This window comes from Malus sylvestris, chromosome 11, assembly GCF_916048215.2.
Source record: "Malus sylvestris chromosome 11, drMalSylv7.2, whole genome shotgun sequence".
Classification (NCBI taxonomy): Eukaryota; Viridiplantae; Streptophyta; class Magnoliopsida; order Rosales; family Rosaceae; genus Malus; species Malus sylvestris.
The window spans coordinates 34,618,139-34,645,633 of record NC_062270.1 but is presented as its reverse complement, the minus strand read 5'-3'; the positions used below and the strand labels follow the sequence as shown (position 1 = coordinate 34,645,633).

Genomic DNA, 27,495 nt, shown 5'->3' with positions numbered 1-27,495 from the left:
AGTTTACAAATGTGTTTTCATGATTTGAGTAACTGAGTAACTATTTGAATAATAAAATTCATAATATCCATAAAAAATGTGGTACGAAAATGTGATTTTTCTAATATTTTCATGATCACCAACAAAAAAGCGTAAACGACTTGGTGACTAATAAGCTAACTACGTTCTTCTGGTGAATATCATGCATGACTCAGTTGGCGAGTAAAATTGATGTGGTGGTGGTGTCAAATGTGTTGCTGACTTCAGTTCTCGGCCTTGGGTCCTATAACCTAAAGATAAGTTTGCTAGTTCTGCGAAGTTCAATAAAAGTTTAGCTTTCAATGTGCCGAACACTAAATAACATGGTAACTCCTCACTTTGAGTTTATCTTTCAATGTGCCGTACACTAAATAACCTGGTAACACCTCACTTTGTCGAGAGGGTGACAACCGATGACATCTTTGATTTGGATTAACAGCACTGGAACAATAGATTTAGGCGACCGAAAAATACCTTCAATTTGGATTAATAGCTATCCAAGTCTCTAATGTTACTTCAAACATTAGGTAGGAGAGTTAGTGGCTTCTCAGAGAATGAAAATGATTCGCGTAGAGTGAAATTTTGCGCAAAGTATTTTTGTGTTAAGTTGAAGTCTTTCTACGTTGCTAAACCACTTCTATTTATAGGAATTGAATATGTACTTGGACGTGATGTAGAGTCCATGTCGTGGATCACCAGAACATCTTTTGATGATAAACCAAAACTCTTCTTCCGATAACATCACACATCTGTCAATTAGTATTTCAAATATATAAGAATGGGGTGTGATATCCACACACCCCATTTTACTTCTCACACATTTTTTTAATTTTTGGTCGTCGGATAAGATGAATTGAAGAATATCAACGGATAGAAATTATCAAGGGGTGTATGAGAAGTAAAATAAGATGTGTGGATATCACACCGCTATAAGAATGGCATATCCCATTTTTATCCATATGTTGATCATCCCATGTTGCCTAGCTACTTGTGCTAATTACCCTTGTGATTCTGCATGCAAACTCATTCAAATATGCAATTGACTAGATATTATGTTCACTTGAGGATCGCACTACCTCCTTGCTGCACATGTTAACTGCATGGGGTTGGCAAATTGCCAGCTACGCAGTACCCTTTTACATAGGCTCAGCAATATGCCACGAGTCCAACCGATTACCTGCTTATTTGCAACAGAGTCCAAAGACCCCCACAACTTTGCCTTTCACTCACCACATAACTTTTCCAAACTTTGCTTCTATCTTCAAACCTAAAGATATTTATATGATATTACTGAATAAAATCAGTAATAATGCCAATAAAATCTCTTTAATTTTAGAGCTATCAAACGGCCTAAGTTTTATGATTAGATGATGCGACATCGGGTCCAAACAGTTTGTACAAGATCTCTCTTTATGTAAATCTTGACTCCCTTACTGAGTATAACGTTGATATTTAATACTAATATCGTTGTTTATATCATTCAAGTTGCTCGATCACACTGTGCATCTTACCCCTGCACAAAACCTCCACATTGTATACGCTCCCGTTTAGTCATATGCCCAATTTAAACGAGTCGGCTGGGTATGTGTCTACTTTGTATTGGTTTGGTACTGAGGGAATTTTTTAAAAAATGGGTATAAAAAAATTTGAGCTCAAAAAGGTGTTTGGTAAACACTTAAAAACAGCTTATTTTCACAGTTTTGTGTGAAAAAGCTGAAAACGTGAAGCAGTAAAAATGAGCTTATTCTCACAACACAGTAAAAACAATTTTTTTTTAAAGCATAGCAATACCAAACCAGTCTTTTATCATATCAGTACAACGGTGGCCCTCTTTATCGACGATCATTTTGTGTGACCCAATCATCGATACAAAATGATGATCTTTATATATAATTTTGCTGTTTATAAGGGTAAATTATATTTTACCCATTCAAGTATGGGATCAATTACAATTACATACAACATCTTTAAAACATTTCAATTTCATACATTTAGTTATATTTCTTTTCAGTTTCATAAATCCGTTCAAAAATCTGTTAAGTTAACCGTTAAGTGATAATGTGATAAATATAAAGTCCACATTTGTGCTGACATAGATGCCAACTTTGCACCTTGTGAATTAAAAATAATGAAAAATAATGAAAAAAGGATGAGTAAATTACATAGTAGCCCATCAGGTTTGAGGTCAATTACAACCCCATACAACAACTTTAAAACATTTCACTTTCATACATCCAGTACCATTTTATTTCAAAATAACACCTCCGTTAGATTTTCCATCCATTAGTCTGTTAAATGCTGACGTGGCTGCCACATTTGTGCTGATGAGACTGCCACGTGGCAAAAATAATAATTTTTTAATTTTTTTTAATCTAATCTTCTAAATATTAAAAAAAAAAAAAAAAAAAAAACTTGAAAACGCAGAACCCCCCCCCACCTCTCTTCTTCCTCTCTGTTTCTTCTTCTCCGCCCACTCTTTCTTTTCTCCCTCTCTGCTCTCTGCTATCCTTTTTTCACTTTTTCTTCAGCCTTCCTCCCCTCTCTCTCTCTCTTCTCGGTGCGGCATCGTTCCGTGGTTTGAGATTAACCATTCAAAAATCAGAACTTTGATCGCATTCGTAAGCACCCCAAACCCACCAACCAAGCACTGAAAAAATTCAAAATTTGAATACATACCTCGTTGTTAGAGCCGACCGACGAGCCGACGAGAGGAGCACTGGGTCCGGGTTTTTGGGGGGGGGGGAGAGGGGAGAGGTTTCGGATCTGGGTTTGTTTGGGGGGGGGAAGTTTTCTGGGTTTAGTTGCAGATTTTTTGGGGGTGGATGTTTCCAGGTTTGCTTGCGGCGTCGGGGGGGGGGGAAGAAGAGAGGTTGCGGCGCGCGGGGGGGGGGGGTATGTGGGTTTGTATGCAGAGAGCAGAGAGGGAGAAAAGAAGAGGTTTCAGATCTGGGTTTGTTTGGGGGGGTAAGTTTTCTGGGTTTGGTTGCAGATTTTTTGGGAGTGGATGTTTCCAGGTTTGCTTGCGGCGTCGGGGGGGGGAAGAAGAGAGGTTGCGGCGCATGGGGGGGGTATGTGGGTTTGTATGCAGAGAGCAGAGAGGGAGAAAAGAAAGAGTGTTTGGTGTTTTTCTGTGTTGGGCGGAGAAGAAGAAACAGATAGAGGGAGAAGAAAGGTGGGGGGGGTTTCTGCGTTTTCAAGTTTTTTTTTTTTTTTAATATTTAGAAGATTAGATTAAAAAAAATTAAAAAATTAAAAAAAAAAAAATTTGCCACGTGGCAGCCTCATCAGCACAAATGTGGCAGCCATGTCAGCATTTAACAGACTAATGGATGGAAAATCTAACGGAGGTGTTATTTTGAAATAAAATGGTACTGGATGTATGAAAGTGAAATGTTTTAAAGTTGTTGTATGAGATTGTAATTGACCTCAAACCTGAGGGGCTACTATGTAATTTACTCAAAAAGGATTCGTTGATGAAAAAATCAAGGGTAAATTACATAGTAGCCCCTCAGGTTTGAGGTCTATTGCAATCTTATACAACATCTTTAAAACATTTCACTTTCATACATCAAGTACTATTTTATTTCAATTTCATACAACCGTTACATTTTCCATCCATGGATCTGTTAAATGATGACGTGGCTGCCACATATATGCCACGTGGCTGCCAAATGTCTGCCACATGGCAAATAAAATAATTTTTTAATTTTTTTTAAAAAAACCTGTTTGCTACATATATTTTTTTCTTTCTCTTTCTTCTTCTTCTTCTGGGTTCAGTCCTTTTTTTTTTTTTTTTTTCTTCTTCTTCTTCTTCTTCTTCCTCCTCCTCCTCCTCCTCCTTCTTCTCTTCTTCTTCTTCTTCCTCCTTCTTCTTCTGGGTTGCAGGGGGTTCGATCATTCTTTTTGTTTTCTCTTCTTCTTCCTTCTCCTCCTCTTTCTTCTTCTCTTCTTCTTCTTCCTCCTTCTGGTTCGGTCCTTTTTTTTTTTTTCTTCTTCTTCTTCTTCTCTTCCTCCTTCTTCTTCTTCCTCCTCCTCTTTCTTCTTCTCTTCTTCTTTTTCCTCCTTCTTCTTCCTCCTTTTTCTTATGGGTTGCAGGGTTCGGTCCTTTTTTTCTTCTTTTTCTTCTTCCTCCTTCTTCTTCTGGGTTCGGTCCCTTTCTTTTTTCTTTTTTTTTTCTTCTTCTTCTTCCTCCTCCTCCTCCTCCTCTTTCTTCTTCTCTTCTTCTTCTTCCTCCTTCTTCTTCTGGGTTGCAGGGGGTTCGGTCCTTTTTTTTTTCTTTCTTCTTCTTCTTCTTCTTCTTCCTCCTCCTCCTCTTTCTTCTTCTCTTCTTCTTCTTCCTCCTTCTTCTTCTGGGTTGCAGGGGTTCGGTCCCTTTTTTTTTTCTTCTTCTTCTTCCAATTTCAGGTTTTTTTAAAAAAATTAAAATTATTTTATTTGCCACGTGGCAGACATTTGGTAGCCACATGACATATATGTGGCAGCCACGTCAGCATTTAACAGATCCATGGATGGAAAATGTAACAGTTGTATGAAATTGAAATAAAATAGTACTTGAGGTGTGAAAGTGAAATGTTTTAAAAATGTTGTATAAGATTTCAATAGACCTCAAACCTGAGGGGCTACTATGTAATTTACCAAAAAATCAATTTAGATTATAATTAAAAACTAAAAAAAAAATGAAAAGAGGATCTGGGCAAAGCTTGCCCCAATAACCCGATCTCTTTCTCGACTCCATCCTATTTCCTATGTGGTTGTCCGTAACCAAGAATTTGATTCTTGGTTTGGGACGCTTCTTCCGTCACTGCCTCCTCCTTGATTCGACTCCATCCCCATCTGCATGTTCGTCTCCAACAAGTCCATCAACGACATCCTTACCGGCTTTGCCGTCCCCGACGCCGCACCCATCTCTCCCGACGACCTTCTTCTCCCCCCTCGTCGGCTTCTTCCGTCACAAACGATGCCGCCGCGGTAGCTTCTTGCATTGACAACGATTCCTCCTCATTCAGCGTCGTCCTCAATCACTGTCTTGGCGAGTCTTTCGTGACCTCATTGGCCGCGAACAACACGGAGCTTTAGCACGAGAACATCAAGGCGGGGGTTGTCCACATCCACCTCGTCGGATGGAATTGAGGTGTTGGGGTTAACCGAGTGGAGCCCCTCCGTCGAATCTTCCTTTCGCCCTACTGAGTCATGTTGAGATCCAACTCGAGAGTGACGGAACGGACCCAGCTACGAGCGAGTTGTGAGATCGTGGGTTCTGGTGGTGGTGGTGATTGGAAGTGTATATGAGTGTGAACTGATGTAGATGACTGAATTATTGGGGATGAAGACAAAAATAAAAAATAAAAAAATTCCTTCACCAAGCTGCCCGATCATCTTTTCAAAATTTTAAGTTTTTAATTATAAAAAAATTGATTTTTATTGAATAATATTTTTTTATTATTTTTTATTCACATGGTTCAAAGTTGGCATTCATGTCAACACAAATACGAACCTTACATTTAATCTGTCATCATTTAACGATTAACTTAATTGATTTTTTAACAGATGTATGAAACTGAAAAGAAATATAACTAAATATATAAAATTGAAATATTTTAAACATATTATAGAAGATTGCAATTGATCTCATACTTGAAAGAGTAAAATGTAATTTACTTATTTAGACATGACTACGTTAACTAGCTACACGGATCGAGAGATCTCTGCGTATCGATCATAAATATATTTTGACAAAAAAGAGAAGATCATAAACATAAATGAAATAAATGTGTGTTCTCAGAGCATTTGCTGCATGCGGCCACCAGTGGCAGCGTCTCCATTATTTATCACGTGAAGGTTAATCCTTTGTCGGCCAACTACAATTTCTCAACAATTATTTGCCTTGATTTATTGTTCTTTTGCTTTTGTTCATCAATTCTGAAAATCGTGCTTACCAGAAAATAGACAATTGCAGAAGATAAAAACAAATGATAGCTGAAAAAGCTGTTGGAGTGATCTCAGGCGGTTGGGAAGATACAAAGCACGAGTCGCACGAGTGGGAGTGGCTCGGATATTGATGAATCCAACCAAACTGCTGCACAAAATTGAAAATGTTTATATATAATTTGAACAACCTAATATTAGGATATAGGGTTATTTCTAGCTTCATTTGTGGATGAAATATATTGAAAGTGAGAATTTCACGTTGGGAAAATGAGGTATTTTACGTGTACTTATAAGTTATTAAACTAACTTTATATATTGTCAATTAGTTTTGTGATGGAACCTTAACTTACTCTAAACTTATTATGGCTTACTTATTTTGTGGTTTAACTCAATTCACGACTAGTATAATTGATTGAAAGGATGTCGGATAGTATGTAAACCTTAACATCAACCAGTCGCTTTTTCATTTGCAAAGTACAAAACCTACTAGACATTGGCCGACTAATTTTTCTTTCGATTTGTAAATCTTGATTTAATCCTTTTTTTTTAATTTTTTTTAAATTTATTTACTTAATCAAGGTAAATTCAATTACCCAGAAAACATACATATTTGGAGGCCTCGATACACTTAAAACAAAGATACAAGAAAACAAACCTTAAAGCAATACCAATATAATTTTAGACGGTGGGATTTATGCTACTTATTATACTGACAATATGATTCAGACTGTATGTTTGACACATGTAAATTTGATCTAAAAAATAATTGGGTATTGGTCTATTCTATGACGAAGCATCTGAAGCATAACTGCATACTCTAGCCTTAACTCTCTTATTATTTTGGTCAAGTTAGCACATGAGATGAGATTCAGTATGTTGGTAGATCCTACGTATATTAGAGAAATCGTCCTAATGTTATATATGAAAAATGTGGTAAGTGTAACATTATTTTGATCTCTTGTGTAACACATGTGAATCCTACCTGTTTACAAAGTTGATACAAAATATAAAATATGGGGAATATGCCAATATGTACAGATATCAAATTTCTTTTCCACGTAACAAACCGAAGAAATACAAATATTAATTTTGGACGATAAGTGGTAAGTCTTTATAAACAAGTCAGGTTTGTCATGTCACCTTATAGTTTTGCCGATATCTCTCAGGAACAGTTAGGAAAAGTATAAGAAAACAAGGAGGAGAAGAAGAAGCAGCAGAAGAGGAAGGGGAACATATAGAAAAGAAGAGGAAGTAGATATATAGCAATGTTGGCAAGCTCTGGAGGTTTAGTGAGGAGTGAAAATACTGAAGTGCTCTTAGTAGAGGCAGGTGGTGGCGACGGCGGCGGTGATGGAGATCAAGAAGGAGCTAAAAAATTACCAAGGTGGTGGTGGAAGAAAGTGTTGGATGTGGAGGAGGCCAAGAAACAGGTCATGTTTTCACTGCCAATGGTTTTTACCAATCTTTTTTACTACTTGATCACTTTGGTGTCAGTCATGTTCGCCGGCCACCTTGGCGACCTTGAGCTGGCCGGTGCAACCCTTGCCAATTCATGGGCCATTGTCACTGGCTTCGCTTTCATGGTAACTTTTCCACTTTTCCTCACTCGTACCATAGTTCTCTTTACAATATTTTGTAATTTCTTCAAAATCTAATACAAATTTTGGAAAATGGTAGAAGGACGAACATAACGAAACATGAGTGTAGGGAGAAAAAGAACGTGTGGTTATTATTTTGCTTTTAGTATTCTAATTGTTTGAAACTTTGGTGTAGGTTGGGTTAAGTGGAGCTCTAGAGACGCTTTGTGGGCAAGGGTTTGGTGCAAAGTTGTATAAAATGTTGGGCATTTATCTACAAGCTTCATGCATCATATCTTTCTTTTTCTGTTTCATCATATCTATAATCTGGTTCTATACTGAACCTATACTTATTTTACTCTATCAAGATCCTCAAATTTCCAAATCCGCTGCTGTTTTTATGAAGTTTCTGATTCCGGGATTATTTGCGTATGGATTCCTGCAAAACATCTTGAGATTTATTCAGACACAATTTGTTGTCCTGCCGTTACTCTTTTCGCTTGTACCCGTTGTTATTCATGTTGGCATTGCTTATGGTTTGGTACATTGGACAGCTCTTGGTTACAAGGGAGCTCCACTAGCAGCTTCAATTTCGTTATGGATATCCGTTGTTGCGTTGGCCATGTATGTCGTCTGCTCGAAGAAGTTTGAGCATACATGGCAAGGATTCTCTTTAGAATCATTCCATTATGTTGTTTATGATTTAAAACTTGCCCTCCCCTCAGCACTAATGGTATGGTAAGTATCACATTTTTCATTACTTTTAGTGTTAAAAGTTAACAATGCTGCATTCAGCTTTTTGGAAACCTTTTCTGCATCAGATATAGAACCGTAACATAGAAGATACAACTAAAACTGAAAGAATTTCAAAACCGAATTATAAACCAAATGAAGGGTTTATATTTAAAGCATAGACATCAGATTCAGGTGCTGCATAACAACTATAATTTAGCAGAGTTATTGTCAATAGGATTCAGTACTTAATTGCATTATTTAACTTAAAACTAGTGCAAAATATATCCAGTTTGGAGGAATGGGCTTTTGAAATTCTGGTGTTGATGGGAGGATTGATGCCGAATTCGAAAGAAACCACTTCACTAATTGCAATGTGGTAAGCTTCAATGTACCTTTTTTGTCATCTAAACGTATTCTTGCTTCCTACCTCAAGTAACCTTTTTATAATCATCTCTTCAGTGTGAATACAGAAGCAATTGCATACATGATTATGTATGGCCTAAGTGCTGCTGCAAGGTTGGTCGACTAACAATTCTTGTGTTGTGTTTTCCCTTTAATTTGTTCGATTACTACGTTCTGTTTCGTTCATTAAAACAAGGTTTACTTATTGTGGCGTAGCACAAGGGTGTCAAATGAATTAGGAGCAGGGAATCCCAACAAAGCGAAGAATGCAGTGGCTGTGACTTTTAAGCTCTCTCTGCTTCTTTCTTTTGCTATTGTTTTGGCTCTAGCACTTGGTCACAATACCTGGACTCACTTCTTCAGCGACAGCCATATAATAGCAGATCAATTTGCTTCTATGGTACCATTGCTTACAATTTCCATAGTCGTGGATTCCGTTCAAGGTGTCTTATCAGGTTAAGATCAACCACTTTTTTGTAGGGTTAGTTCTACATTGCTCTTTTTCCCGTAACTTAGAGGATTTTCGGTATTTCAGGTGTGGCCAGAGGATGTGGGTGGCAACACTTGACTGTGTATGTAAACTTAGCAACATTCTATTTGATTGGTATGACAATCTCCAGTCTTCTTGGATTTAAGTTCAAATTACATGCCAAGGTAAGATAATACATTAATAATTTGATTGTTTTGGTTTTATTTTATTTTTTCAAATCACATTTCGGTGCTTCATTTTTCGTTGCAGGGTTTGTGGATTGGTTTGATCTGTGGCCTCTCCTGTCAAGCCGGCACGCTTTTGTTCTTAACACTGCGCACGAAATGGAGCGTGTTGGATTTACCAGATTTATCAGATGTTGAAGAGAATGAAAAAGCAGTTTTGGTGTGAACAAATTTTCAGAAATTAAGACGTGATAAGATCATATAACCGTGAGAAGTTTATGCATTGTTAGATGCATGCTTTGCTTAATAGAAGGAAGGACGTTAGACTGACTGCAAGAATGGAATCCGTGTGTTGTGCTTAAACTAAGCCTAAAACATGTATTTTTTTAACAGCTTCTAAATAGACAAGTAGGGTTTGATCCTTCATTGTGCGGTTCTTTGGAGAAATACTACCTGCAGTCACTTTCTCCCAATGTTTCAAAAAACGCGCCTAGACGGCTTTGGGGCAGGGTGATGATGAAAACGCCTCTGCCGAGCGAGAGTAGGCTTAAACTTGCTTAGACGTGCGCTTGAGGCATTCGACTGGGCCTTTTTTTTTTTTAATAGAGACTTGGCAATGAAGAAGATGATGAGACTCTAACCTACTGAGCCTACTGAAACTCTTATGGGTTGTTAGTTATGGTATTGTGGGCTGGGTATTCCTTAGGTCCATTTTCATTTGGTCATTTAGAGACACGTGTAGCTAGATGTAGTTATAGGCTACAATGAGTGGCCTTTTGTGGAGGTTTTGTACTAGAATAATGTTGAGATTGTTATAAATAGGCAAAATTTATAGAGAGATAACCTTTACTCGGTGAAGGAACGAAGCAGTTGTAGAGTAATATACCGACACAAGCTGTTGCAGAGGAAGTAATGTATATTATTGCTATTAGATATATTTCTCTTTTCTTTCTTCTTCTCATTCACTAATCTTTGCACAATTGAATTGCTCTATTTATAGAGCTACTTCAATGGAAAATTACAAAACATTACTATTTAGCTTATGAGTATATAGTACACATGTGATACTTTACTATACACATTACTATACACATGTGGGCAAACATACCCATCATTTACAACACTCCCCCTTGGATGCCCACATATCAACATCAGTTGCCTCATTAAAACCTTGCTTGGAAAAACCCTGTGGGAAAAAACCATAGCGAAGGAAAAAGAGTACAACTTTACCCGGATGGTGTTGAGCATGCTTAGGTTGCCTCGTTAAAACCTTGATAGGAAAAACCCAGTGGGAAAAATCCTAAGCGAAGGAAAAAGAGTACAACATGCATGTATCATGGATGCTCCCCCTGAATTGTATCTCCCCCTGATTCCGCATTTTTCAAATCTGTAAGCCGACGTAATCCGATTCCCTGTACCAACTTCTGAAATGTGCACTTTGGTAGAGATTTGGTGAACAAGTCTGCTAAATTTTCATTGGAACGGATTTGTCTGACTTCAAGAACTTTAGCCTTCTGAAGCTCATGTGCGCTGAAAAATCTTGGAGATATGTGTTTAGTCTTATCACCTTTGATAAATCCTTCCTTCATTTGGGCGACACAGGCTGCATTATCTTCATGGATGACAGTTGGAGTGTCTGTCTTTGAAGGTAGACCACATGAATTCCGGATGTGATGGATCATTGATCTTAACCAAGAACATTCACGACTTGCTTCATGTAAAGCAATTATTTCCGAATGATTGGAAGATGTTGCAACTAGCGTTTGCTTTGTTGATCGCCATGAAATTGCAGTATCTCCATTAGTGAACACATATCCATTTTGTGAGCGGGCTTTATGCGGATCGGAGAGAAAACCAGCATCTGCGTATCCAACAAGGATTTGTTCATTTGTGGGCTTGTCTGAGTAGAAGAGACCCATATCTGTTGTCCCACGAAGGTATCGTAGAACATCTTTGACTCCCTTCCAATGACGAATTGTTGGAGCAGAGCTGTACCTGGCTAACAAGTTAACTGAAAAAGCTATATCTGGTCTAGTACATTGTGCTAAATACAATAAAGCACCTATTGCGCTCAAATATGGTACTTCTGGACCAAGGACCAGTTCATCATCTTCTTTTGGACGAAATGGATCTTTCTTAATGTCCAAAGAACGAACGACCATTGGGGTGCTAAGTGGATAAGCCTTGTCCATGCCAAATCGCTTCAGTATTTTTTCAATGTAAGCTGATTGATGGACCAAAATTCCACTAACACAATGCTCGATCTGCAGGCCTAGACAATATTTGGTTTTCCCAAGGTCTTTCATTTCAAATTCGTTTTTCAGATATTCAGCAGTTTTGTTGAGCTCTTCGGGGGTTCCAACTAGGTTCATATCATCGACATACACTGCCACTATAGCAAATCCAGTATTTGATTTCTTAATGAACACACAAGGGCAGATGACATTGTTGGCATATCCTTCTTTAATCAAATACTCACTGAGACGATTATACCACATTCGCCCAGATTGTTTCAGCCCATATAGTGATCGCCTTAATTTGATTGAGAACATACCCCGTGGTTTGTTAGTTGCTTCAGGCAACTTAAGTCCTTCTGGGACTTTCATATATATGTCAGTATCTAATTCTCCATATAGATACGCGGTGATGACATCCATAAGTCGCATGTCAAGTTTTTCTGAAATCACCAAACTTATTAAGTAACGAAACGTAATTGCATCCATTACAGGAGAGTATGTCTCTTCATAATCAACTCCAGGTCTTTGTGAAAAACCTTGTGCAACGAGTCGTGCTTTATATCTTGCAATCTCGTTTTTCTCGTTGCGTTTCCTTGTGAATACCCATTTATAACCTACGGGGTTCACACCAGGCAGGGTTTGGACTACTGGTCCAAAAACACTTCGTCTTTCCAAGGATTTTAATTCTGCCTGGATTGCATCTTTCCACTTAGGCCAATCTTGTCTCTGTTTGCATTCATCAACAGAGCGGGGCTCAATATCATCACTTAATATGATTTCAGTGGCTATTGCAAATGCAAACATGTCATCGATGATTATTTCATTTCGATCCCACAATTCATTAGTACATGCATAATTTATGGATATTTCTTTGCTTTCATGTACTTCTGTCTCTTCAGGGACATGTGTCTCATCAAGGACATTTTCTTTTTCTGGAAGTACAGAGTCACGAATTGTGGATTTATCATTCAATTCCTTTTCTTGAATGATATCATTTGGGTTCAATTGGGCCCTCATCTTTCTCTTTCGAGGAGCTGAATCTTTTGAACCTGGGGGTCTACCACGCTTCAGGCGTGCACTGGATGAATCATTCGCTGCCACTTTATTTTGTCCAACAGGGACATCAATTCTTGCAGGTGCGTTTGCAGCCGGTATATATGACTGTGTCACTTTCGAAGCATCATTAAATGCATCTGGCATTTGATTAGCAATACCTTGAAGATGAACGATTCTTTTCACTTCGTTTTCACATTGAGTGCTTCTTGGATCAAAATGAGATAAGGTGGGAACAACCCATGTTAGCTCTTGTCGTTCTTCTGGAACGGTCTTTTCTCCCCCTAACGACGGGAAAATTGTCTCATCAAAATGACAATCAGCAAAACGAGCTGTAAACACATCACCAGTCAAAGGTTCCAAATATCTAATGATAGATGGTGAATCAAAACCCACATAAATTCCCAATCTGCGCTGAGGTCCCATTTTAGTTCGTTGTGGTGGTGCAATAGGCACATAAGCAGCACAACCAAAAACTCGTAAATGTGAAATATTTGGCTGTTGTCCAAACACGAGTTGTATTGATGAGTATTGGTGGTTGGCTATGGGTCTCAATCTAACCAATGATGCAGCATGTAATATGGCATGTCCCCATGTAGAAACTGGCAATTTCGTTTTCATGAGCAGAGTGCGGGCTATTAATTGAAGCCGCTTGATAAATGCCTCTGCTAAACCATTTTGAGTATGGACATGAGGAACAGGGTGTTCAACATTAATGCCCAGTGCCATACAGTAATCATCAAAGGTTTGAGACGTAAATTCACCAGCGTTATCAAGTCGAATGGACTTAATGGGATGATCTGGGAACTGTGCTCGCAACTTAATTATCTGAGCAAGAAGTCTCGCAAAAGCTACATTTCGAGTAGACAATAGGCAAACATGTGACCATCGGGTAGATGCATCAACCAAAACCATAAAATATCGAAATGGTCCACAAGGTGGTTGAATAGGTCCACAAATATCCCCTTGAATTCTTTGCAAAAATGATGGGGATTCATCATCAACCTTTAGTTGTGATGGTCTAATTACCAACTTCCCTTGGGAACAAGCCTTGCAAGGATTATCATTCGGGACATTAATGTGTCTGCTCAGTAATGGATGTCCATTAGAGTTGGTAATGATTCTACGCATCATGGTGGATCCTGGATGACCTAGACGGTCATGCCAAAGCATGTAAACCTTTGAATCAATGAACTTCTGGTTCATGACAGTATATGCCTCAACTGTCTTTATGTATGTACAATACAATCCACTCGATAAACCATGCAACTTCTCCAATATACGCTTCTGGGTATCGTTGGAGGTAATGCATAAATATTCCACATTTTCTACACTTTTCGTTTCAAGGTGGTATCCATTTAAACGTATGTCTTTAAAACTCAACAAATTTCGAATGGACCGAGTAGCATATAATGCATTCTTTATAGACAATATTGTTCCATTTGGTAACATAATCTGGGCTTTTCCTGAGCCTTCAATTACATCTGATGGTCCTGATATTGTTGTTACCTTTACTTTTGCAAGTACCAAATTCGAGAAATACTTTCGGTCTCGAAGTATTGAATGCGTGGTTGCGCTATCTGCAAGACAAAAGTCTCCGCCATTGATCTTGTTTTGAGAATAACCATAATTTTTATCCATGATCTCTGAGTAAAGAAAAGGCAATTTATTCATACTGGAATACTACTTTTATTGAATTGAAAATGCGAGCATTAAACCACAGGTACAAATAACATGAGTACATTAAACATAAATAATTCAATCGGACCCATAAACTTCATTCCCTCTTTCATTAATAAAGTCTGTAGCATCCAGGTGGGTTGTGTTTAACTGTCCTGATAAATTGGTCACTGGATCAGGGGTTTCCATTGGTTTAGCCTGGTCAAGGAAATTGATCTCGACACCCTTCTCCTTGAAGGAGGCTTGATATAGTTCCACCAGATGCTTTGGGGTGCGACAAGTACGCGCCCAATGTCTGTTGCCACCACACCTATGGCAACCTCCTTCATGATTTCTAGGAGTGTTCACATGAGCTTTTCCTTTCTGGCGATTGGTATTTTTAAAGCTCGGGCCTGGATTATACCTTGGAACCTGGTTGTGAAACTGGACACCATGGTTCTTGCTTTTTCCTTTCCACCGACCTTGCTTGTGACCACGTCCTCGTTTGTAATTATTGCCACGGGAGGATATGGTATTTCTTTCAAGGGACGCAACATTCACTTCTGGGAACGGTGCTGATCCAGTAGGTCGGGAATTATGGTTTTTCATGAGAAGCTCATTGTTCTGTTCAGCCACCAAGAGCACAGATATCAGCTGGTTGTATTCAGTGAAGCCTCGCGCTCTATACTGTTGTTGCAGTACCATGTTAGAGGCGTGGAATGTGCTGAAAGTCTTTTCCAATAACATCTCCTCAGTGATAGTATCCCCACAGAGTTTCATCTGAGAGGTAATTCTGAACAACGCCGAATTGTACTCAGCCACTGATTTGAAATCCTGGATCCTTAGGTGAGTCCAGTCATAGCGAGCTTTTGGAAGAATCACCGTTGTCTGGTGATTGTATCTGCTTCTCAAGGCATTCCAAAGGGCTAACGGATCTTCAACCGTTAAGTACTCGCTCTTTAGTGCCTCATCAAGATGGCGACGAATAAAAATCATGGCCTTTGCTCGATCTTGAGAGGATGAACTGCTTTCTTCCTTGATGGTATCTCCAAGATTTGCTGCTTCCAAATGGATCTTGGTATCCAGTACCCATGTAAGGTAATTCTTTCCAGTAATGTCCAGGGCAGCAAAATCAAGCTTTGCCAAGTTTGCCATTTTCTTTTCTGAAAGAAGAATGAGGTGTGTAAGAACTTGCAGTAATATGTGTACTGGAGAAATATATTGTTAGAACTTCTGGTTCTTACAAATTTTTTTGATCTTCAGGCCAAAATGATAAGTACTCGAAACTTCAGGCTCGAGATTTACACAATTAATGAGAAGGGCAATTGTACCGCACCATTCTCATCGAAATAAGTATAGGATGGGTGATTATCCCGCACTACTTTAAACAGCAGGAAAATTTAAATATGTAGAGCAAGGTGGACGATTATACCGCACCACCTAAAATTGCGATAAAATTTAAATATGCAAAGCAGGGTGGACGATTATACCGCACCACCTAAAATTGCAATAAAATTAAATATGCAAAGCAGGGTGGACGATTATACCGCACCACCTAAAATTGCAATAAAATTAAATATGCAAAGCAGGATGGGTGATTATTTCACACCACCTAAAATTGCAATAAAATTAAATAACGGGAAAATTTAAATATGCAGGATAGAGCGGGCGATTATACCGCTCCACTTAAAATTTGCAGTAAAATTAGATCTGCAGTCCAAGATAGGCGATATAACCGCACAATCTTGGATTGCATAAATAATCAGTGGGTTAGTAGTCAATATCTACACCAAACAAGAAATCAAAGATATAAGTGACAGTTAGTTGGAGAACTAGAAGTAAACATGGTGCAAACAGTTCTTCGCGAGGGTATACCCAGCAATTGAGGGAGAGGAAGAAGAAGAACAGAAAAAACCTTAGAGGAAACATTTTTTTTTTTCTTTCGGTGAAAGGAAATGAGAAAAAGATTAGAGAGTCGTGCTGATAACGTGTTATAAATAGGCAAAATTTATAGAGAGATAACCTTTACTCGGTGAAGGAACGAAGCAGTTGCAGAGTAATATACCGACACAAGCTGTTGCAGAGGAAGTAATGTATATTATTGCTATTAGATATATTTCTCTTTTCTTTCTTCTTCTCATTCACTAATCTTTGCACAATTGAATTGCTCTATTTATAGAGCTACTTCAATGGAAAATTACAAAACATTACTATTTAGCTTATGAGTATATAGTACACATGTGATACTTTACTATACACATTACTATACACATGTGGGCAAACATACCCATCATTTACAACAGAGATCAAAATTTTTAACAAATTTGCAAACCGATCAAAACTTAAGTAGTCATTCAATAATAAACATTCATATAATTTGGTTTGCAAAATTTGATCTCTTTAACATTACCCTTCATAAGGGGTCCAAACGTTTTTTTGAGACCGTTGAATTTAACCTAACAAGGTAAAGTTACTCAAAGAGAAAGGGAAATCTTTTTGTTTTTTTTTTAAACAACAAATGATATTATCTGCACTAAGCGGAGGGGATGAGTTTAACCTCACAATAGACTAACAATAATGTGGTTCAAATTCGCTTTTGGCGAGAATCGAACCTAAAACCTCTCACTTACAAGTGAAGAGGAATATCACTAGATCGTAATACTAAGTGGCAAAAAGGAAAACTTTTTTAATTGAAAGGGAAGGCTCCTTTTTATCAAAAAACTAAAGGATAATGCTAGGGAAACTAAATTTGTAGACAAAATTTCAAAAAAGTAAAGAACATGGAAGTTGATGATTGATTTATTACTTAAACGTTAATTAACGTGTTCATTCTTATTGGTAACACATCATTTAGTTTGTAAATTTTATCTATAAACTTAGCCTTCCTAACTAGGAAACAAACTTAAAAGTAAAGTTACCCAACAAGAAAGGAAAAAGATCTTTTAATTAAGCCGCAAGAGACCGATATATAAGAAGAACAAATAGGACTAGAGAAAAGCAAAAACAGGCTGCATATATCAAGCAATAAACTCATAAAAAGCTCTAGATGCAGTGCCATTAATTGTGGTTTGGTGGCCGCTTCAAATTCGATTTAATATTCCTAGTAACTTGGTTTCTCTTAAGTAGTGTTTTAATTAGGAATTGTGTTGTCATTTAGTAATAGTCATTTTGATGCAGTGTATTAAGGAGGTTGATTAAGTAGGGATCTTGATATTCGGGATGGTCCTTTAAGTTTTCAAATCTAGTTAATATCCCTAGTAGTAATCAAGTATTTAGAACATTGTGTTTTTTAGTTATGTGGTTGAGTTGGAACTTGGTGATTATTATTTAGGAAAACTAATGAAAATGACTTGAAAACTTTGAGTTTTAATGATAAGGACAAAATAAAGGGTAAAGTGAATAATACCAGGATTGACTTTTTAGTGTAAAAATGTGATTTTTCGTTAAAGTGAACAGTACCGGGTGCTTTTCGTTAAAGTTCCCTTATTATTTCTTATGTTGTAGTGGACTAGGAAGTTGTGCTAGTATTTAATTAGGTTGTTGCTAGGCCTATTAAAAAGCTAGAATTGTTAAGGAAGAAGGGATTATGTATTTTGAATTATTTTATATAAACAGAGAGTAGTTCTCTATATGTTCTTTGGGTCTAATTGTGCTTGAGATTTCAATAATTATCTCTCAGTTTTCATCCCCGCATTACATGTACTGTGCTATAGTGGGCTAGGAACTTGTGTTTGTAGTTCTTACGGTTGTTGGCTAGGCTCTCTAAATACTCGAACTATCTAGTCCGAAAGGAATACCAAACGTCAGAATGGCAAGGAAACTAGTGAAGCAATCACAAAAGAAACAATCTTTCTACACCATCCTACTCAGTGACTACGCGCGGCATCTGGTATGTAACATCCTCAGACTTTTTTCTCACTATAATTACCAAAAGCCGGGTTGGGCAGTATCCTTGTGTGTACCATGTTTGTATTGCCGTATTATATTGATAAAGTGAATGCAATCTCAGCTGGAACTGGGACTTGCTCAAGGAGTTTGTAGACTTGTAGTAACTCAAATTTAACAATCAGTGTTATGTTGTTTTTGGTAACACTAACGTGCCATATATTCATCAGATCAGATGAGTTTCCATGTTCATAGTTTAGTATTGAGAAGCACATATATATTGGTTTTAAAAAAAGCAATTAAATTTTGTAGCGTATACCACCTAAGTTCGTCAAGAACTTCAATGGATGGTCACCTTGCAAATGTGTTCTTCGAGGCCCCAGTGGATTACGAAGGACTGTGGAATTGGAAGAGAGAAATAATGGCTTATTCTTCAATGTTGGTTGGCAATATTTTGTGAAGGATCATCATTTAGAAAACGGGGATCTTTTGGTTTTCAAATATGATGGCGAATCAAAGTTCAAAGTCGCAATCTATGATACTACTGCTTGCGAGAAGGATGTAGAGATAGCTGATAGCTGGAGGATTCGCAGTTCTGTTCCTTTGTTTAACAACGGACATGCTCGAGTAAAAGAAGAAATTGTTGAACTTGAAACTGAAAACTACAACGAAAACTGTGAAAACAAAGTGTTCATTTCTGGAAGAAAGAAATGTAAGTTATTCGCTTCGACATTTAAGAAAGATCTGTATGTGCTATTTATTTTCTCTAGCAGCTTTGTTTGTTCTTTTCTTCTTAAACTGTTGGTAATGTACAGGGAACCATCTTATATCGGGGAAGATACCTTCACACGATCAAAGAGAAGCAACATCAACTCAACCCGTCTTGTCCAAATCGAAGAACTCGTGTTTTATAGCAATCTTTAACAATCCAAGGCGATATCGTGCGGTGAGTACGTTAATTATCATCCAATTCTGAAGCTAACTAACTAACTAACTATATATATATATATATATTTTTGAAAACTTTCCCTCTTATGATTGCAAATGGTAAAAGAGATCGTTAGAATATCATAAGCACTGCACTATATATGGAATTTTTTCTCCATTGACGTCGTTGATGTTCTAAATTGTAGACAATCCCAAGGAAACTAGCCGTAGCTGAAGATATTTTAAATAAGAAGAGTATAATGATTCAGGATTCAACTGGGAGATCATGGCTCGTTAAACTTAACGTTCGCGGCAAAGGTTCTCAGTGTCGTGTGGATATGGCAACTGGTTTGGGAGAATGCTGTAAAGCCAACCAGGTTTTACCTGGGGACGAAGTCGTTTTTGAGTTTGTCAAGCAAAGTCTTTTGCAAATTCATATCTACAGAGTGGAAGCATTAGGAGGCAAATCACTGCGATTACTTCCTCGGAATGTTAGAGAAAACGAGCCTTAAGATTGGTATAAGCGGCTTTGAAGGCGGAGCAATGATGAAAACACCTCTGCCCAGCAGAGCAAGCTTAAACTTACCTAGACATGAACGAGGTGCGCCGAAACGAACGACTGAAGCGCAGCGTTTGACTATGAATTTGTTTTTTTTTTCTTTTGGAAATGCTTGGCAACGAAGAAGAAGAAGATATTACCTTTAATTTAGATGATGAGATTTGGACGAGTGATTCTTTTTTTATCTTTTTTTTAGTATGTTTGTGAGTTAATTTTTTTTGTGATTTGCACATTTTTAAATGACAATGGGCATTTGTTTTACATATTATATATATATACACACACATTAATAATTTTAGGTCTCGTGAGAGTATCCCCTAATGCCTCAAAATTTTCGTCCAGAAGAAGCTGTCCATGAAATTACTTAACTTTGCCATCGCTTTACCTACTTGTGATTCTTTCATTTCATGCCATCAGCATTCCATTTGAAAAACCAGACCAGCACATATTTTAACTAAACAAATTAAAACATTTGAAAACTAGCTTTTTGGCAATTGGCATGCTGTCATGGTGCATCAAGATTGGACATTTGATTAGACTCCCAGCTTTTGGGCCTACTGAAAATCTTATGGGCTGTCTGTATGGCTATCGTGGGCTAGGTATCCTTAGGTCCATTCGCATTTGGTCATATAGAAAAGGTTAAGTTACCCAAAAAGAAAGGGAAAGCTCTTTTAATTGGAAGAGAAAGCTCCTTTTGTGGAGGTTTTGTACGGGGTGACAAAATTCTCGAAAAAAATAAAACTAGGAAACATAAAGCTCCCCAAAACGAAAGGGAAAGCTCTTTTAATTGAGCCACAAGAAACCGATATATAAGAACAAATAGGATTAAAGAAAAGCAAAAACGAGCTGCAGATATCAAGCAGTAAACTCATAAAAAGCTTTGAAGCGTCTGATTCACTGAAGACCAGAAGGGTTGTCAGCTGCTCTTGTTTCAATAAGCCAATCATCTGTTCGTAGAGTCCCGAGTGAACTATCTAGTTCGAAAGGATACCAAAAGTCGGAATGGCAAGGAAACTAGTGAAGCATTCACAAAAGAAACAATCTTTCTACACTATCCTACTCGGTGACTTCTCCCGGCATCTGGTACGTAACACCCTCAGACTTCTTTCTCCCTATAATTTTAAGATTCATGAATCAAGAATCAAGAATCTCTCTCTTCTTTCTGCTTTCTTGATTTCTGTCTGTTCGGTTCTTTTTTTCTTCCAAGACTAATCTTCGGCGCCCTTAAGTTTAATCAATATGTTAGATTCTGAAAGATGCCCATGAATTCTAGCTAGTTGAAGGTTGATAATAACCTGTTCATGGTTCGTGTTTGAAACTACTTCTCACTAGCGGGTGCACATTAAGGAGGCAAATTTGCCACCATAGCACGTCTACCGGAAAAGTGAGGTTTCTGAGGGTCATACCACCAATAGATATGTGCTTCTCAAGCACTGTGTTTCTTATGTGATTGTATTGTTCGCTTACTATCATGTTAAACCCTTTTTTTAGATCCGCATATTTAATGGCACATCATATGTCATTTATGTTAATATAAAGTAGGTTTTATCCTGTATACAAATTAATTAATTGGTATATTGGAAATTGGCATGGCATCTCCATTAAGATTAGGTAATGTATTTGCAGACTTGTAGTCGTCAGATTGGAGTTTCCATGTTAATAGTTCTGTTTTGAGAAGCACATATTCTTTGGTGTTACAAAATCAATTACATTTTGCAGCGTATACCACCTAAGTTCGTCAAGAACTTCAATGGACAGTCACTTTGCAAATGTGTTCTTCGAGGCCCCAATGGATTACGGAGGACTGTGGAATTGGAAGAGAGAAAGAAGGGCTTATTCTTCGATGATGGTTGGCAATATTTTGTGAAGGATCATCATTTAGAAAAAGGGGATTTTTTGGTTTTCAAATATGATGGCAAATCGAAGTTTAAAGTCGCAATCTATGATACAACTGCTTGTGAGAAGGATGTAGAGATAACTGACAGCTGGAGGATTGGCAGTTCTATTCCTTTGTTTAACAACGGACAGGCTCGAGTAAAAGAAGAAATTAATGAACTTCAAACTGACAACTACAACGAAAATTGTGAAAACAAAGTGTTCAATTCTGGAAGAAGGAATTGTAAGTTATTCGCTATATATTTTCTCTAGCAGCTTTGTTTATTCTTTTCTTAAACTGTTTATCAATTGGTAATGTGCAGGCAATCATGTTATATCGGGGAAGAGACCTGCACACGATGACAGAGAAGCAACATCAAATGAATCCGTCGTGTTCAAATCAAAGAACTTGTGTTTTAAAGCAATCTTTAACAATCCAAGGCAATACCGTGCGGTGAGTACGTTAATTATCATCCAATTCTGAAGCGAACTATATATATTTTTGAAAACTTCCCCTCTTATGATTGCAAATGGTAAAAGAGATCGTTAGAATACCACAAGCATTGCACTGTGTATGGAGTTTTATCTCCATTGATGTTGTTGATGTTCCAAATTGCAGACAATTCCGAAGAAACTAGCCATAGCTGAAGATCTTTTAAATAAGAAGAGTGTAATGATTCATGACCCAACTGGGAGATCATGGCTCGTTAAACTTAATGTTCGCGGCAAGGTATCTCAGCGCCGTGTGGATATGACAACAGGTTTGGGAGAATGTTGTAGAGCCAACCGGATATTACCTGGGGACGAAGTCGTTTTTGAGTTTGTCAAGCAAAGTCTTTTGCAAATTCATATCCGCAGAGTGGGAGCATTAGGAGGCAAATCTGTGCTACCCGAAGAAGCTTAACTCCAAGTTTGATGACCTTGTCAATACTAATACTTTGAGAATATGTTTTAACTACAACATTCACATATCTATTTCACTGTCCCACTAGACATTTTTGTATACTCATTTGTGTAATTCACTTTGTTGATTGGCGCAACAAATGCCTTTGGAGATGCTTGTTTCAAACTAAAGACAAATAGGAAAAAAATTGGTGAGTTTTCAGTTTTTCTGTTTTCTAGTCTAACGCAAAATCTCAAATTTTGAGTGTGACAATTTGGTTAGTGTATTGGACATGTTAGAGACAAACTCAAATCTCGTTTTCTTGATGGAATGTAAATATTCAAATTTTAGACCTCTATTCTCATATTTGGGTCTCAGAAAGATGGTGGATATATATTTTGATTTTCTTCTCCAATGCAAAGACTCGAGAACAATTTACATGACACAAATTCATTATAACCTGACATTTTCTATCCAATAATTCATTGCCAAATTCAATTTTTCTCCGCTACCAATATATTATTAGATCTGAACACTACGTGACGATATACCTTATCCATATAAACTACCCTCAATCTTAAAACTCATTTTAAGTTTTAAGCTTTTGCATTGGAGTAGAAAACATAACTCATGCGCATATTTGATTTTCGATATGACTAAAAGTTAAAAGCGGGATCCTACTTTAAAAGATAAAAAGTGACCTAAATTTTACTCAATCCATCTTAAACAGGAACTACATGAAACACTACAATTAGAGTCAAATACAGGCTTTATAACTTTTAGTGGTTAAAAAAAAGAGAGTGAAAGACAGGAGAGACACGACTCCTGAGATGAAAAGCATTGACGGAAAGTAGGAAAAAGTGACAAGTAGCTGAAGGTCTTGTCTCTTCATGACTTCAATTAGGACTCTGATTCTCTGCCACTTAAATTAAGAACCAGAAGAAAGCTGTTCTGGTTTGTTGAACACTTACTCGATTAAGCGGCGAGGTGGCACTCCCTCGAATCCTTGCCGAGTCGACACATTTGGTTCAAATGGCAAGGAAGCCAAAGAAACCATCTTTTTTCAAGATTCTCGCTGGTGACTTCTCTCAGGGTCTGGTAAAAGATCCATCCTCCCTCCCTTTTTGCTTTTCGAGATGTTAATTTTTGTGTTTGTATTTTTCTCACTTTTGGGGGTTCATTTGGATAACATTTTAATTTTCTAATGTATTGATTAAATTTCTGTTGAAAATTGATATCCCAGTTCATGGTTCATGTGTGGGTTTAGGGTTGTTGTTGTTTGTTTATTTTTCATATTAATGTTTATCATTCAATAACTGTAGGTCCATCTTTAGAGAACCAATTTATGTGAGGTTTACAAAGATTTGTTTAAAGGTGTAGGATTATTTTTGTATTAGTGTTGATAAGGTCTTTTCTTGTTTGATCTCTCATATTACAAGGAACATGTAATAAGGTCTTTTCTTTTATTTAATTGAAATAAAATATGGTCTTTTAAGAAGTTATTCAATTTTGTAGCGTATACCACCTGCGTTTATTAGGAAGAACTTCAATGGACGATCACTTTGCAAATGTGATCTCAAAGGCCCTAGTGGAATACGGAGGACTGTGGGATTGGAAGAGAGGGAGAATGGCTTGTTCTTCCGCAATGGTTGGCAGGGTTTTGTGAAGGATCATCGTTTAGAAGCTGCTGATGTTTTGGTTTTTGATTATGATGGTGAAACTAAGTTTGATGTCAGAATCTATGATAGAAGTGCGTGTGAAAAAGATGTCGGAGCAGCCGTGAGGAATACACAAAATCAAGCTAGAGTAAAAGATGAAACTGGTGATCTTGACACTGAAAACTATAACGAAGTGCGCAAAATCAGACCGACTGGCAGAAGTGAGTTAAAATCTGTTTTAGTTCTCTGCAACTAGCGAAGATTTGTATATGATCTCTAACATTTTTTGTATCTGATCTCTAACATTTTCTTCGCTCCTTCAATCGTGTTTTGGATTGTGTAGGCAATTACTTCATTTCTGGGAAGAGGCATTATCATGTGGAAGATACAGAAACCGGATCCATCTTGTTGAAATTAGAGAATCAATGTTTTCTAGCGTTTTCAAACAAGAAACATTTACTACGTTGCGTGGTGAGTACTTTTTCACCCACTTCCTAAGTCAGTTCATGTTTCTGAAAAAAAAATTTGCGATTGGAAAACATTGAAACCGATCATGAGATACAATAAAAAACTATCGATGTTATTTTCTTGTAGTGTCTGTTAACTGGAGAAAAATTTCCAAGAAGTCTTTCTTCAGCGTTCCACTTCATTTTAGGGGTGCACTATAATATAAGTTTTAGGAAAGATTATGAATCGTTTACGTGAAAACTCTTCTAGCGTGAATAATTTTTTTAATTTGTAATTTCGTGGTCAATTTTCAAGCAAATTTACCCATGATGGATTGCAGAGGATTCCGAAGCAACTAGCTGTAGATCATCGCCTTATGTCTAAGAATGCTGTAACTCTTCAAGATCCAGCTGGGAGATCATGGGTTATTCAACTCAGACTCAGAAGGGTTATTTCATCTCATCAGTTGGACATGTCAACAGGTTGGGTGCATTGTGTGAAAGCGAACCGGATTTCGCCGGGAGACACCATGATTTTTGAGTTTGTGAAGCAAGGTTTGATGAAAGTTCATATTTTTAGAAAAGGAGCAGTGAGAGGCGATAAGTGTCGTCTGGTGCTTGCTGGCCCTAATGTTAAAGCCGAAAGCTAGTTGCTCCCAGAGTTTCACATCACAAATTTACCATCCTTTTGTAAAAATGTTGTGACTGCAGTATAATTAGCTTATCTATTTTGGTTAAACAATTATCTTATTTAATTTAAGAGTAAACTTTATATAAGTCTCATTTTGTAAGTCATTATTGGATTTAGTCCACTTTCTTTGTAAAGTCCGTTCATTGATTATTCACGTCAACTTATTTTGATTATACTATTTTCACTATCTTCAATTTTGTTTTAATTTTTTTATAGAAGCAATATAGGGAGATCCGATCTTAGGATCTTGAATGCAATAATAAATACTCTTAACCAGATAAGCTAATAGTTTCTTGCACTTATGTTTAGTGCCCATGAAATTTCACTGATTTTTTTTCTGGTAGCTTTTTTATTCAGGGTAGGATGCACTAGAAATGTGAATGCCATGTGAATTGGTGCTGGTGGAACCTTTCTTTCCTAATTTGTCACAATTGAGTTCGTATCAACAGTTACGTCCTAACTAAAGGAGCATTCGTGAATACTTGGTCAATCCCAAAATAGAGGTTGATTTTTTTTTTTTTCGTTTTTTTATTCAAGCATATATTCAAGAGGTGGGAATTGAACTGGAGGTCTTGGGTGTAAGAATGAACGCCCTTGATCAACTAAACTGCAAACTCATTGCATTAAAATTTAACTTAAGAACGAGTGAACTAAAAAATTTATTGACCGAGTAAAATAGTTGTTGATTTCAGTATAACCTAAAAATAATTGTACTTGGAAAATTATTGGAACCTGGCTTCTCTGCCCTCCCACTCTCATATACTCTCATCCCCTCATATTTGTACGATCACAGTTAAGCCACGTTAATATTTTATATTATTATTATTTTTTGTCTTATTATCTTTATAAAAAAATCAATATAAAATGTTGACGTGGCTTAATCGTGACCGTACAAAATAAGAAAGTGGGAAGTCGGAGTAGCCGGGTCCAAATTATTGAACCATGTACAAGATTGAAAAGTCTGAAATACAATAAATATACTGATAAGAGACAGTAGTGTATGAAGGAGGGGTAATGTTTTGTAAAAGCTGAAGGATATACGTCTTGCAAAAGCGACCATAATAATTTAACTCTGCCAACCAACTTGCTTACATTCGAGTCATAACTTGGTAGCAGTCAATTGACAAAGAGAAACAACGTCATAACTTGTACTTACAAAAGAGCCAGATCGTGCCACAACCTAGTTTCATGTTTATTTACAAGAGAGTCATAACTTTGGTAGATGGCACTAAAAAAACTTCCTTATTCGAGTTTGAATGTATTACATTAATATACAGTACATGAGATAACCAAGATGGTTCATTTTCTACCTAAGTGTAAAAACAAGGAAATAAGAGAACGCATTTATAGTGAGATGATTCACCGTTTTATCGTTTGCACGAGAAAAATATGAATGCATATTTTGCTGTTAATGTAAATTTTGAAATTATAATTTGTTTAGGGGAAGGGATGCAAGAAACTCGCTCTTGCTCGTCAAGATAGGAGAAGGGGGATGATGACGTCTGTACCATTATTTTGCCCAGAACCAAACCAATACCCTGTTAGCTCGCCAAGTTTCTTAACTCCCTATCCTTTTACCCTTCTGCAGAAAAGACGTACGGAACTTAGAGACCACCAAAAGATATCGAAGTCCGATTGAAGCTGCTAGTTACTTTTATAGTTACTGTGCTAGCTAGCTGCAATTTTTCTGATGAACTGCACTAGTTAACTTTAATTGTTAAGCAACTAGCCAACTACCCTTCTTCAGCGACTTTAATAGTTACTGTACTAGCTAGCTGTATACAGTGAACTGCTAATTTAGTTCATGAATTATCACCTGAGTGAAAATTAGGTCGTTCAAATATTTTTTTCAGAAAAATCAATCATGGAATTATAATAATCTACCAATTACATCCCTAATATTGTATTTGAAGCTACTTGTTCAATTTTCCGTCGATTTAAGTTACCTTACTTGTATTGTATGTGATACACGTTGGATGATTTTACATAAAAAAAATAGTGCATGGAGTTAACTTTAGAGGGTAAATTAGAAGTTAGATTACAACCTATATGAAATACTAAGTGCTTATAGGCAAGAAAATAACGGAATTACACTTTAAAGTGTGTCAAATGAATTTAGTTGACGAAAAATTGGATAAAATAACTTTGAATATAATAGTAGGATAATACGAGCAATTTTTAATGAATTTAGGGACTTATTTTACAGAAAAAATAATTTAGGAACCTAATTTTTACTAAGGTGATAGTTCAAGAACTAAAATTGGCACTTCATCCTTATATGTGACATAGTGACAGTGAGGTAACGTAT

General features: G+C 37.1%; 5 protein-coding genes across 5 annotated transcripts; 4 read left to right on the top strand and 1 right to left on the bottom strand.

The window, feature by feature from the left end:
* Window positions 1–7,047: 7,047 nt before the first annotated feature.
* Window positions 7,048–10,275, top strand: LOC126591513 (protein DETOXIFICATION 18-like). The gene is made up of 7 exons (XM_050257215.1): window positions 7,048–7,529; window positions 7,720–8,261; window positions 8,548–8,634; window positions 8,718–8,774; window positions 8,877–9,115; window positions 9,196–9,314; window positions 9,400–10,275. Exons 1-7 carry the CDS (start codon window positions 7,212–7,214, stop codon window positions 9,538–9,540), a joined length of 1,503 nt encoding a protein of 500 aa, XP_050113172.1. The 5' UTR covers window positions 7,048–7,211; the 3' UTR covers window positions 9,541–10,275.
* A 3,994-nt stretch (window positions 10,276–14,269) lies between these two features.
* Window positions 14,270–16,561, bottom strand: LOC126588652 (uncharacterized). The gene is made up of 2 exons (XM_050253751.1): window positions 16,287–16,561; window positions 14,270–15,426 (listed from the first exon to the last, which is right to left on the bottom strand). Exons 1-2 carry the CDS (start codon window positions 16,402–16,404, stop codon window positions 14,363–14,365), a joined length of 1,182 nt encoding a protein of 393 aa, XP_050109708.1. The 5' UTR covers window positions 16,405–16,561; the 3' UTR covers window positions 14,270–14,362.
* A 1,510-nt stretch (window positions 16,562–18,071) lies between these two features.
* Window positions 18,072–19,587, top strand: LOC126590431 (B3 domain-containing protein REM10-like). Its single transcript, XM_050255893.1, has 4 exons — window positions 18,072–18,152; window positions 18,611–18,860; window positions 18,964–19,094; window positions 19,282–19,587. Exons 1-4 carry the CDS (start codon window positions 18,072–18,074, stop codon window positions 19,585–19,587), a joined length of 768 nt encoding a protein of 255 aa, XP_050111850.1.
* Window positions 19,588–20,636: 1,049 nt separating this feature from the next.
* Window positions 20,637–22,490, top strand: LOC126590430 (putative B3 domain-containing protein Os03g0621600). The gene is made up of 4 exons (XM_050255892.1): window positions 20,637–20,717; window positions 21,354–21,753; window positions 21,833–21,963; window positions 22,129–22,490. Exons 1-4 carry the CDS (start codon window positions 20,637–20,639, stop codon window positions 22,411–22,413), a joined length of 897 nt encoding a protein of 298 aa, XP_050111849.1. The 3' UTR covers window positions 22,414–22,490.
* Window positions 22,491–23,198: 708 nt separating this feature from the next.
* Window positions 23,199–25,365, top strand: LOC126588592 (B3 domain-containing protein REM10-like). Its single transcript, XM_050253696.1, has 4 exons — window positions 23,199–23,490; window positions 23,908–24,271; window positions 24,394–24,521; window positions 24,838–25,365. Exons 1-4 carry the CDS (start codon window positions 23,425–23,427, stop codon window positions 25,144–25,146), a joined length of 867 nt encoding a protein of 288 aa, XP_050109653.1. The 5' UTR covers window positions 23,199–23,424; the 3' UTR covers window positions 25,147–25,365.
* Window positions 25,366–27,495: the final 2,130 nt, after the last annotated feature.